This window comes from Coregonus lavaretus (assembly GCF_964263955.1).
Source record: "Coregonus lavaretus genome assembly, chromosome: 14".
NCBI classification, from domain to species: Eukaryota; Metazoa; Chordata; class Actinopteri; order Salmoniformes; family Salmonidae; genus Coregonus; species Coregonus lavaretus.
In genome coordinates this window covers 37,649,275-37,662,764 of record NC_140001.1, presented here as the reverse complement: position 1 = coordinate 37,662,764, position 13,490 = coordinate 37,649,275, and the positions used below count along the sequence as shown (strand labels likewise).

Below are 13,490 nucleotides of genomic sequence, written 5' to 3'. Positions count from 1 at the left end.
TTTCTTTTGATTTTCCCATGATGTCAAGCAAAGAGGCACTGAGTTTGAAGGTTGGCCTTGAAATACATCCACAGGTACACCTCCAATTGACTCAAATGATGTCAATTAGCCTATCAGAAGCTTCTAAAGCCATGACATCATTTTCTGGAATTTTCTAAGCTGTTTAAAGGCACAGTCAACTTAGTGTATGTAAACTTCTGACCCACTGGAATTGTGATACAGTGAATTATAAGTGAAATAATCTGTCTGTAAACAATTGTTGGAAAAATTACTTGTGTCTTGCACAAAGTAGATGTCCTAACTGACTTGCCAAAACTACAATTTGTTAACAAGAAATTTGTGGAGTTGTTAAAAAAACGAGTTTTAATGATTCCAACCTAAGTGTATGTAAACTTCCGACTTCAACTGTATGATCCCTTATTGATATCACCTGTTAAATCCACTTCAATCAATCAGTGTAGATGAAGAAGAGAAGACAGGTTAAATAAGGATTTTTAAGCCTTGACACAATTAAGACATGGATTGTGTATGTGTGCTATTCAGAGGGTGAATGGTCAAGACAAAATATTTAAGTGCCTTTGAACGGGATATGGTAGTAGATGCCAGGCGCACTGGTTTGAGTGTGTCAAGACTGGCAACACTGCTGGGTTTTTCACGCTCAACAGTTTCCTGTGTGTATCAAGAATGGTCCACCACCCAAAGGACATCTAGCCAACTTGACACAACTGTGGGAAGCAAAGTCAACATGGGCCAGCATCCCTGTGGAATGCATTCGACACCTTGTAGTCCACATTAATTGAGGCTGTTTTGAAAGGGGGTGCAACTCAATAGTAGGAAGGTGATCCTGATGTTTTGTAATATATATATACAGTGGGGAGAACAAGTATTTGATACACTGCCGATTTTGCAGGTTTTCCTACTTACAAAGTAGGTAGAGGTCTGTAATTTTTATCATAGGTACACTTCAACTGTGAGAGACGGAATCTAAAACAAAAATCCAGAAAATCACATTGTATGATTTTTAAGTAATTAATTAGCATTTTATTGCATGACAAGTATTTGATACATCAGAAAAGCAGAACTTAATATTTGGTACAGAAACCTTTGTTTGCAATTACAGAGATCATATGTTTCCTGTAGGTCTTGACCAGGTTTGCACACACTGCAGCAGGGATTTTGGCCCACTCCTCCATACAGACCTTCTCCAGATCCTTCAGGTTTCGGGGCTGTCGCTGGGCAATACGGACTTTCAGCTCCCTCCAAAAATGTTCTATTGAGTTCAGGTCTGGAGACTGGCTAGGCCACTCCAGGACCTTGAGATGCTTCTTACGGAACCACTCCTTAGTTGCCCTGGCTGTGTGTTTCGGGTCGTTGTCATGCTGGAAGACCCAGCCACGACCCATCTTCAATGCTCTTACTGAGGGAAGGAGGTTGTTGGCCAAGATCTCGCGATACATGGCCCCATCCATCCTCCCCTCAATACGGTGCAGTCGTCCTGTCCCCTTTGCAGAAAAGCATCCCCAAAGAATGATGTTTCCACCTCTATGCTTCACGGTTGGGATGGTGTTCTTGGGGTTGTACTCATCCTTCTTTTTCCTCCAAACACAGCGAGTGGAGTTCAGACCAAAAAGCTCTATTTTTGTCTCATCAGACCACATGACCTTCTCCCATTCCTCCTCTGGATCATCCAGATGGTCATTGGCAAACTTCAGACGGGCCTGGACATGCGCTGGCTTGAGGAGGGGGACCTTGCGTGCGCTGCAGGATTTTAATCCATGACGGCGTAGTGTGTTACTAATGGTTTTCTTTGAGACTGTGGTCCCAGCTCTCTTCAGGTCATTGACCAGGTCCTGCCGTGTAGTTCTGGGCTGATCCCTCACCTTCCTCATGATCATTGATGCCCCACGAGGTGAGATCTTGCATGGAGCCCCAGACCGAGGGTGATTGACCGTCATCTTGAACTTCTTCCATTTTCTAATAATTGCGCCAACAGTTGTTGCCTTCTCACCAAGCTGCTTGCCTATTGTCCTGTAGCCTATCCCAGCCTTGTGCAGGTCTACAATTTTATCCCTGATGTCCTTACACAGCTCTCTGGTCTTGGCCATTGTGGAGAGGTTGGAGTCTGTTTGATTGAGTGTGTGGACAGGTGTCTTTTATACAGGTAACGAGTTCAAACAGGTGCAGTTAATACAGGTAATGAGTGGAGAACAGGAGGGCTTCTTAAAGAAAAACTAACAGGTCTGTGAGAGCCGGAATTCTTACTGGTTGGTAGGTGATCAAATACTTATGTCATGCAATAAAATGCAAATGAATTACTTAAAAATCATACAATGTGATTTTCTGGATTTTTGTTTTAGATTCCGTCTCTCACAGTTGAAGTGTACCTATGATAAAAAATTACAGACCTCTACATGCTTTGTAAGTAGGGAAACCTGCAAAATTGGCAGTGTATCAAATACTTGTTCTCCCCACTGTGTATATATATATATATATATATATATATATATATATATATATATATATATATAAAATATATAAGAGTGTGCAAAGATGTCATCAAGGCAAATGGTGGCTACTTTGAAGAATCTAAAATCTAAAATATATTTTGATTTGTTTAACACTTTTTTGGTTACTACATGATTCTATATGTGTTATTTCATAGTTTTGATGTCTTTACTATTATTTTACAATGTAGAAAATAGTAAAAATAAAGAAAAACCCTTGAATGATACTGTATATACATTGCATTCAGAAAGTATTCAGACCCCTTGACTTTTTCCACATTTTGTTACGTTACAGCCTTATTCTAAAATGGATTAAATAGTTTTTCCTCATCGAATCTACACACAATACCCCATAATGACAAAGTAAAAACAGGTTTTTAGATTTCTTTAGCACATTTACAGTGGCTTGCGAAAGCTGCAAAACCCGATGAGAGGTGGGGTGTAATTGCTGCAAAAGGTGGCTCTACAAAGTATTGACTTGGGGGGGGGGGGGGGTGAATAGTTATGCACGCTAATTTCTTGTTTGTTTCACAATAAAACATATTTTGCATCTTCAAAGTGGTAAGCATGTTGTGTAAATCAAATGATACAAACCCCCCAAAAAATCCATTTTAATTCCAGGTTGTAAGGCAACAAAATAGGAAAAACACCAAGGGGGATGAATACTTTTGCAAGGCACTGTATAATATATAGATTTTTTTAATAATCACATTTACATAGGTATTCAGACCCTTTACTCAGTTGAAGCACCTTTGGCAGCGATTACAGCCTCGAGTCTTCTTGGGTATGACGCTACAAGCTTGGCACACCTGTATTTGGGGAGTTTCTCCCATTCTTCTCTGCAGATCCTCTCAAGCTCTGTCAGGTTGGATGGGGAGTGTCACTGCACAGCTATTTTCAGGTCTCTCCAGAGATGTTAGATCGGGTTGAAGTCAGATGAAGGCCCTAAAAATTGTCAAATACTCCAGCCACCTTAGTCATAGACTGTTCTCTCTGCTACCTCATGGCAAGCGGTACCGGAGTGCCAAGTCTAGGTCCAAAAGGCTTCTTAACAGCTTCTACCCCCAAGCCATAAGTCTCCTGAACAGCTAATCATGGCTACCCGGACTATTTGCATTGTCCCCCCCACCCCACCCCCTATTTTACGCTGCTGATACTCTCTGTTTATTATCTATGCATAGTCACTTTAACTCTACCCACATGTACATATTACCTCAATTACCTCGACTAACCGGTGCCCCCACACATTGACTCTGTACCGGTACCCCCTGTATATAGCCTCCCTACTGTTATTTTATTTTACTGCTGCTCTTTAATTATTTGTTATAAAACATTTTTACTTATCTATTTTTTACTTAACAATTTTACTTAAAACTGCATTGTTGGTTAAGGGCTTGTAAGTAAGCATTTCACTGTAAGGTGAAACACCTGTTGTATTTGGTGCATTTGATTTGTCAAATGGCTGGGCCACTCAAGGACATTCAGAGACTTGTCCCGAAATAACGCTTGGCATTCAGGCCAAAGAGTTCAATCTTGGTTTCATCAGACCAGAGAATCAGAGAAGCCCATAGAAACACATTAGGCTTATTTTGGACAGATTTTTGGCAAGAGTGAAGCCTCTCGCTTCGCCTCTTCCTCTCTGCCTACAGTAGAAAAGAGGGGAATATATTATTTCTAATGATGTTAACTTTATGTTTCACCTAATATTGAGCAACTTACACTCATTGGAAGTAATTACACTCACTGAAGTATCTGACATAGGCTTTGAAAAAGCACCCGCGAGTACCAGTCGCGGCAAATTACGCTGTCTGCTGGCACGCTTTCTTGACTTGGACTTAAATTTTTGCCAACATATTGCTAACCTTTGTTTACCCAGCTAAACAGCTGCAATTAGCAAATGTGTTTGGAGTAGGGCTGGCACAATTATCGTATAATAATCATCTTAATACATTCATTTTAGGAGAAGGGGGATTCAACATTATATTCAAGTAAACATAGTTTATCCAATTGCAGTTTTTCATTTTTACATAAAGTTGGTAAAGTTGGAGGGGAAGCTTCATTTCCAAAAGTTCTAAACAGTCAAAACCATTCCTTTTTTGAGACAGGGGTGTCACCAAAGCTGTGTTGTATTCATTAGGTATGTATTTCAAAGATGCATTATAAGCTCAATACATTTTCTATCATTTACATGACAATTAAGCATTACCTAAAATTACATAATCGTCACAGCCCTAGTTTCGAGTTACATTTCTAGCTAATAGGCTACGTTAGAGTTTACACTTCTTCCAATGTTAATGTTGGGAGGTCAAAATAATGAAAAACTATTTACCAATTTTATTTTAAAATGTTGATTACTTGTCCTTGCTATTATCATTCACTGGATAATATGATGGGGTTCCCTGGGTCGCCGGTTTGCCTGGGTAGGAAAAGGTTGAAGACCCCTGCCATACACTGTTTACACTTAGTTTAGGTGTGAAGCATCTAAACAGTGAGTAGATATCATGCTTGTTTTTCCTGGCCTATATGATGTCAGTCCGATAATCTCCCCAGGTGACCCTGTCAGATGACACACTTCATCCCCACCAAATAATACAATGTGTCGTCAACATGACATCAACATGATAATAAAATAGCATTGATAACTGTGATGTCAAAAACAACCTTCATTTACCCAGCTATGTTCTCTAAAGCCTCTTTACTGACCCACCTAGCTGTGAGTGACCTTATAGAGTGTTTCCCAGGTACCCAGACGTTTAAAGATCTGGGAACATTTTGAATAATGGGCTTTAATCCCAGTCCAGATGGAACTCTTTGTTCTTCAGTACAATTTGCACAGTGGGATCACACTGTGGTCACAAGTTGCCACATTTAATTATATCTAGTACAATACCTTAGCTTTGAGACCACAAGGTGCAACAGGGACAGGGGTTCAAGTAGGACTTTTTCATGTAGTGCTCGCTCATACAACCACTGAATTTACTGAGTTTTTAAAACTTCATGAAACATGTTTACAGATTATTCTTCCTAATACATTTCTTATATCGGAAATGTAACCTCAGCGCATGTCAGTTATTTATTCTGGGTAAACACACATACACACACACACTCAGAGCTCACCTGCCCACTCTCCCATTGATTTAAAGAAGGACTCTGGCTGCGGAAACCAAACTCTGGGATAAAACATCTTGGCGAATCGGACCATTTTCACTCCATAAAAGACTACGACTGCAGCACCAAGGCAGACAAAGAACAGCTCCATTAAATCCACAGCAGACCCACTGGCTCTTTAAGACTATCTGCCTGCCACAACAAACTCTGTCTGTGTGTGAGTATATGTTTGTCTGCTCTGACCACACCACAATTCCTCAGCCCAGACTTACACTCTGGGGAGTGACAGAGGGAATAGCCAATCCATAGCCACTTCCCCATACACACACACGCACACACACGCACACACACGCACACACACGCACACACACACACACACACACAAAATCAAAATCAAGATACACCTCCCCTTTCAGTTTAGTACAATGCATGCAATTTGTCAGATGTAGTCTCTGCCTCTCTGTATCAAATTCAGATTTCGGAGTTAGTGTAGAAAGTCTCTCATCCATTTCCTAACAGCTGCCTTTTGCTGAATGAAGACAACTTTCTGGAAAAAGCCTTAGAGCTATCCATATGGTATGGACCGTATCTGAGCTATTTTGACATGGGTTACACAGAAATAAAAGTCATGATTGCCAGGAATAAGACTAGTCCAATGGATGCAATATTCTGTACTAGGAATATTAAAAACTACAATTTAAATCATGATCGGTGTCTTTCCAAGTGTGTGGTTTTACATGTGTTTTGGATACTCAGTTGTACCAGCATATTGAATAAACACTGCTGTGCACAGGCACAGACCTTTACATTTACATTTACATCATTTAGCAGACGCTCTTATCCAGAGCGACTTACAGTTAGTGCATACATTATTCTTTTTTTTTTTTTTCATACTGGCCCCCCGTGGGAATCGAACCCACAACCCTGGCGTTGCAAACGCCATGCTCTACCAACTGAGCTACCTCCCTGCCGGCCATTCCCTCCCCTACCCTGGACGACGCTGGGCCAATTGTGCGCCGCCCCATTGGTCTCCCGGTTGCGGCCGGCTACAGCAGAGCCTGGATTCGAACCAGGATCTCTAGTGGCACAGCTAGCACTGCGATGCAGTGCCTTAGACCACTGCGCCACTCGGGAGATTTACTTCTTTATTTGTACTGTTTTAAAGTATGCTGCTGGCCTTCTTCAGAATGCATCAAGGAGACTATAGTAAATGGACAAAACAGCGACAAACACACTCATATGCAAGTGCTTGTATGCAGCAGACAAACAAGAAAATAACTTACAGGTGACTTAACATCTGGGAATAATCTATTCTGACTCTCACACACCCAACATTCCCACACAGATCACATCATATGACAGTTGATTCAGATCTTTGAATTTTGGGATCTTTCCTTGTGGACCCATTTTATCCAGGGATAACAGTCAATATTGTGGCATTTTGTCACCCTGAACCACACAGGTAATACAAAGGTCTATGGCAGAACTTGAGTTGGGAAGTGCTTGATCAAGCCGAGTGGCTGGGGTTTGTGTGCTTGTGTCGGATCAATTTCAGGGACCATTTTGGCAATGGGCCCATCTGTAATGTAATGTTGTAAGCAAAAAAATATATAAAAACAACGATAAAACAATGACACTCCTCTGTACTGAAGATGATAAGTACATGCACTACTAATTACTGTACATGCAAAACACATATCAGTATTTCTAAAAAGGGAAATTGTTCATTATCTCCAATCTTGTGGTTAAACATTGTTGTACACATCTTCATTCATAAAGGTAGCTGCTGGTGGCAACAAAATATGCTATTTCATCAAAACGCAACTTCCCTTACAAAAAAGCACTATGGGATTCCTATAGGAAACTATACACCTAGTGTACAAAACATTAACACCTGCTCTTTCCATGACAGACTGACCAGGTGAATCCAGGTGAAAGCAACAGCATGATTCCTTATTGATGTCACGTTAAATCCACTTCAATCAGTGAAGATGAAGGGGAAGAGAAAGGTTCAAGAAGGATTTTTAAGCCTTGAGACAATTGAGACATGGATTGTGTATGTGTGCCATTCAGAGGGTGAATGGGCAAGACAAAATATTTAAGTGCCTTTAAACGGGATATGGTAGTAGGTGCCAGGCGCACCGGTTTGTGTGAAGAACTGCAACACTGCTGGGTTTTTCACACTCAACAGTTTCCTGTGTGTATCAAAACAAGGTCCACCACTCAAAGGACATCCAGTCATCTTGACACAACTGTGGAAAACATTACAGTCAACATGGGCCAGCATCCCTGTGGAACTCTCTCGACACCTTGTAGACTCCATGACCCAACGAATTGAGGCTGTTCTGAGGGCAAAGGGGGTTGGGGGTGGTTCTTAATGTTTTGTACACTCAGTGTAAGTCTTCTATAGTAAGCTTGTAGGGCTCTATGATATTTTATTTGTAGCTTTGACAGGGAGGTGTTGCTTTGGGATGAGAGGAACATGCGTCAGCCTCTCAGTGAGAATGCCCTGGGCGGAGTAGTGTGGTGACTGAAGTGGAATCCTACCCATGAGCACTTGTGACTACCACATCCTTCACTGCCAGGCCAGCAAGCCCTGGGGAGTCTGACTGTAACTTAAGAGCTGGTAATGTTTTGTCATTGTGTCAAACCTGTATTTTTCACTTGTTCCTCTAGAGGGAAGCGGAGGAGCATGTTCCATCCTAGCCTCCTACATCCTCCACAACTCCCTGGCCTACGGGCAGATTGGTCCCACTTGTCCCTGGAACAGCCTCCTCCCTGCTCCCGTCTGTAGACCACAGAGCCAAGACAGAGAGCCCTGAGAATTCGGTATGAATCTCCAGCTACCAGCTTCGACACCTCCTTGGAGGATGACGCAGGACGTTACATACCTGAGCGCTTATCCCTGCCACCTGCTAGCTCTGTGGCAGGCCCACCTCCTTATCCCAACCCTGCAGAAGACAGCACTGCAGTGTCCTGCCTAATAGCCAGCTGCTCATTCTATGACCACATGCTTCATGTGTGGCGCTGGGACTGGACCCCAGAGGAGGTAGCCTTCACTGTGAATAAGTAAGTATTCAACCCCTTTGTTATGGCAAGCCTAAATAAATTCAGAAGTAAAAATTTGCTTAACAAGTCACATAAGTTGTATGGACTCACTGTGTGCAATAAGTGTTTACATTTTTTTTTTATGACTACCTCATCTCTGTACCCCACATATACAATTATCTGTAAGGTCCCTCAGTCGAGCAGTGAATTTCAAACAAAGATTCAACCACAAAGACCAGGGAGGTTTTCCAATGCCTCGCAAAGAAGGGCACCTATTGGTAGATGGGTAAAAAAAGCAGACAGTGAACATACCTTTGAGCATGGCGAAGTTATTAATTACACTTTGGATGGTGTACCAATACACCCAGTCACTACAGTGAGGGAAAAAAGTATTTGATCCCCTGCTGATTTTGTACGTTTTCCCACTGACAAAGACATGATCAGTCTATAATTTTAATGGTAGGTTTATTTGAACAGTGAGACAGAATAACAACAAAAAAAATCCAGAAAAACGCATGTCAAAAATGTTATAAAATTGATTTGCATTTTAATTAGGGAAATAAGTATTTGACCCCCTCTCAATCAGAAAGATTTCTGGCTCCCAGGTGTCTTTAATACAGGTAACGAGCTGAGATTAGGAGCACACTCTTAAAGGGAGTGCTCCTAATCTCAGCTTGTTACCTGTATAAAAAAAGACACTTGTCCACAGAAGCAATCAATCAATCAATCAGATTCCAAACTCTCCACCATGGCCAAGACCAAAGAGCTCTCCAAGGATGTCAGGGACAACATTGTAGACCTACACAAGGCTGGAATGGGCTACAAGACCATCGCCAAGCAGCTTGGTGAGAAGGTGACAACATTTGGTGTGATTATTCGCAAATGGAAGAAACACAAAATAACTGTCAATCTCCCTCGGCCTGGGGCTCCATGCAAGATCTCACCTCGTGGAGTTGCAATGATCATGAGAACGGTGAGGAATCAGCCCAGAACTACATGGGAGGATCTTGTCAATGATCTCAAGGCAGCTGGGACCATAATCACCAAGAAAACAATTGGTAACACACTGCTCAAGAAAGCACATATACAGGCCTGTCTGAAGTTTGCCAATGAACATCTGAATGATTCAGAGGAGAACTGGGTGAAAGTGTTGTGGTCAGATGAGACCAAAATCGAGCTCTTTGGCATCAACTCAACTCGCCATGTTTGGAGGAGGAGGAATGCTGCCTATGACCCCAAGAACACCATCCCCACCGTCAAACATGGAGGTGGAAACATTATGCTTTGGGGGTGTTTTTCTGCTAAGGGGACAGGATAACTTCACCGCATTAAAGGGACGATGGACGGGGCCATGTACTGTCAAATCCTGGGTGAGAACCTCCTTCCCCTCAGCCAGGGCATTGAAAATGGGTCGTGGATGGGTATTCCAGCATGACAATGACCCAAAACACACGGCCAAGACAACAAAGGAGTGGCTCAAGAAGAGGCTCATTAAGGTCCTGGAGTGGCATAGCCAGTCTCCAGACCTTAATCCCATAGAAAATCTGTGGAGGGAGCTGAAGGTTCGAGTTGCCAAACGTCAGCCTCGAAACCTTAATGACTTGGAGAAGATCTGCAAAGAGGAGTGGGACAAAATCCCTCCTGAGATGTGTGCAAACCTGGTGGCCAACTACAAGAAACGTCTGACCTCTGTGATTGCCAACAAGGGTTTTGCCAACAAGGGTTTTGCCACCAAGTACTAAGTCATGTTTTGCAGAGGGGTCAAATACTTATTTCCCTCATTAAAATGCAAATCAATTTATAACATTTTTGACATGCATTTTTCTGGATTTTTTTTGGATTATTCTGTTTCTCACTGTTCAAATAAACCTACCATTAAAATTATAGACTGATCATGTCTTTGTCAGTGGGCAAATGTACAAAATCAGCAGGGGATCAAATACTTTTTTTCCCTCACTGTACAAAGATACAGGCGTCCTTCCTAACTCAGTTGCCAGAGAGGAAGGAAACCGCTCAGGGATTTCACGAGGCCAATGGTGACTTTAAAACAGTTACAGAGTTTCATGGCTGCGATAGGAGAAAACTGAGGATGGATCAACAACATTGTAGTTACTCCACAATACTATCCTAACTGACAGAGTGAAAAGAAAGAAACCTGTACAGAATAAACATATTCCAAAACATTCTTCCTGTTTGCAACAACGCACTAAAGTAATACTGTAAAAAATGTGGCAAAGCAATTCACTTTTTGTCCTGAATACAAAGTGTTATGTTTGGGGCAAATCCAATACAACACATTACTGAGTTCCACTCTCCATATTATCAAGCACATTGGTGGCTGCATCATGTTATGGGTATGCTTGTAATCGTTAAGGATAACAAAAGAAACGGAATGGAGCTAAGCACAGGCAAAATCCTACAGGAAAACCTGGTTCAGTCTGTTTTCCATCACAGATTAGGAGATTCATTCACCTTTCAGCAGGACAATAACCTAAAACAAGGCCAAATCTACACTGGAGTTGCTTACCAAGAAATGAAAATGGTTGTCTAGCAATTATCAACAACCAATTTGACAGCACTTGAAGAATTTTGAAAAGAACAAAATGGGCAAATGTTGCACGATCCAGGTGTGGAAAGCTCTTAGACTTACCCAGAAAGACCAAAGGTGCTTCTATAAAGTAGTGACTCGGGTGTGAATACTTATGTAAATTAGTTCTGCATTTCATTTTCAATACATCTGCAAACATTTCTAAAAACATATTTTCACTTTCTCATTATGGGGTATTGTGTGTAGATGGGTGATACATTAATCTTTAATTTAGGCTGTAAGGCAATAAAATGTGGACTTAGTCAAGGGGTCTGAATACTTTGAAGGCACTGTATGTGGTTTTGGTTGTTGGGTCAATTAGACCAGGCCCATTTAGAGTTAGTCTTTCCAAAAAATAAAAAGTTATTTCAGAATATTTATTCAAGTTAGCTGGTTAACTCATTGATCCCACATTGTAGTATACCCCTCTGGAGGCAGAGACAGAAGATTTCACACGACTGTACCTGCCTCGCTTATTTGAATGTAAAAAAAAAAACTAAAAAACAACCAGCACCAATTTTATAATTTGTTTAGCTTTTTTGAAGAAACATTCAAATCTTCAAGATTGAGCACTTTCAGTAAAAAGCAAAAAGAATGATGAAAAACCATCACATTTGTTGATTTTTACTGAAAGTGCTATATCTTGAAAACTTTACTTCTGACATGTCCCCATTGTTGGGGACCACATCAACAATGGACTAATGAACAAAATACTAAAATATGTTTTTTTGGAGTTAACTATCCCTTTAACTTATGCTTCCCTGACAAGTGCATCATGGAATTGTTACAACTGTTGTGCTCAGAAATTATGTTCCAGGAAAAGCATTTGTTAAATCCACTTGTATGTACTTTCATGTACAGCGCATTCGGAAAGTATTCAGACCAATTCCCCTTTTCCAAATTTTTGTTATGTTACAGGCTTATTCTAAAATGGATTAAATACAAATTTTCCCCTCATTAATCTACACACAATACCCCATAATGACAAAGCAAGAACAAGTTTTTAGACATTTTTGCAAATGTATAACAAACAAAACAGAAATACCTTATTTACATAAGTATTCAGACCCTTTGCTATGAGACTTGAAATTGAGTTCAGGTGCATCCTGTTTCCATTGATCATCGTTGATATGTTTCTACAACTTGATTGGAGTCCACCTGTGGTAAATTCAATTGATTGGACATGATTTGGAAAGGCACACACCTGTCTATATAAGGTCCCACAGTTGACACTGCACGCCAGGGCAAAAATCAAGCCATGAGGTCAAAGGAATTGTCTGTAGAACTTTGAGACAGGATTATGTCGAGGCACAGATCTGGGGAAGGGTATCAAAACATTTAGAAAATCCCCAAGAACATAGTTGGCCTGCATCATTCTTAAATAGAAGAAGTTTGGAACCACCAAGACTCTTCCTAGAGCTGGCCGCTCGGCCAAACTGAGCAATCGGGGGAGGTCCTTGGTCAGGCAGGTGACCAAGAACCCGATGGTCACTCTGACAGAGCTCCAGAGTTCCTCTGTGGAGATGGGAGAACCTTCCAGAAGGACAACCATCTCTGCAGCACTCCACCAAATCAGGCCTTTATGGTAGTGGCCAGACAGAAGCCACTCCTCAGTAAAAGGCACATGACAGCCCGCTTGGAGTTTGCCAAAAGGCACCTAAAGGACTCTCAGACCATGAGAAACAAGATTCTCTGGTCTGATGAAACCCAGATTTAACTTTTTGGCCTGAATGCCAAGCGTCACGTCTGGAGGAAACCTGGCACCATCCCTACGGTGAAGCATGGTGGTGGCAGCATAATGCTGTGGGTATGTTTTTCAGCGGCAGGGACTGGGAGACTAGTCAGGTTCGAGGGAAAAATGAACGGAGCAAAGTACAGAGCGCTCAGGACCTCAGACTAGGGCGAAGGTTCACCTTCCAACAGGACAACGACTCTAAGCGCACAGCCAAGACAACGCAGAAGTGGCTTCGGGACAGGTTTTGTATTTTTTATACATTTGCAAAGATGTCTAAAAAAACGGTTTTGCTTTATCATTATGGGGTATTGTGTGTAGATTGATGAGGGAAAAAAACAATTTAAATCACAATGTTAACATTTTAGAATAAGGCTGTAGCTTAACAAAATGTGGAAAAAGTCAAGGGGTCTGAATACTTTCCGAATGCACTGTCTATAATTTTTAAACAACACATTTACTGTATTTGAATCCCCAGGCTTCTCTTGTTCTGTTAACATTGTGACAGCCT

General features: G+C 41.5%; 1 protein-coding gene across 6 annotated transcripts in view; it reads right to left on the bottom strand.

The window, feature by feature from the left end:
- LOC311141757 (17-beta-hydroxysteroid dehydrogenase type 3-like) overlaps window positions 1-5,896 on the bottom strand; it is a 39,068-nt gene extending 33,172 nt beyond the window's left edge. For 2 of the 6 annotated variants that reach the window (XM_084177195.1, XM_084177196.1), the window contains exon 1: window positions 5,622-5,852. In XM_084177195.1, the coding sequence (XP_084033321.1) occupies window positions 5,622-5,763 (142 nt within the window). In that variant the 5' untranslated portion in view covers window positions 5,764-5,852. Of the gene's footprint in view, window positions 1-5,621 lie in introns of all 6 variants that reach the window. The other 4 variants (XM_084177199.1, XM_084177200.1, XM_084177197.1 and 1 more) reach the window with 3 other exon arrangements.
- Between the last annotated feature and the right edge of the window lie 7,594 nt (window positions 5,897-13,490).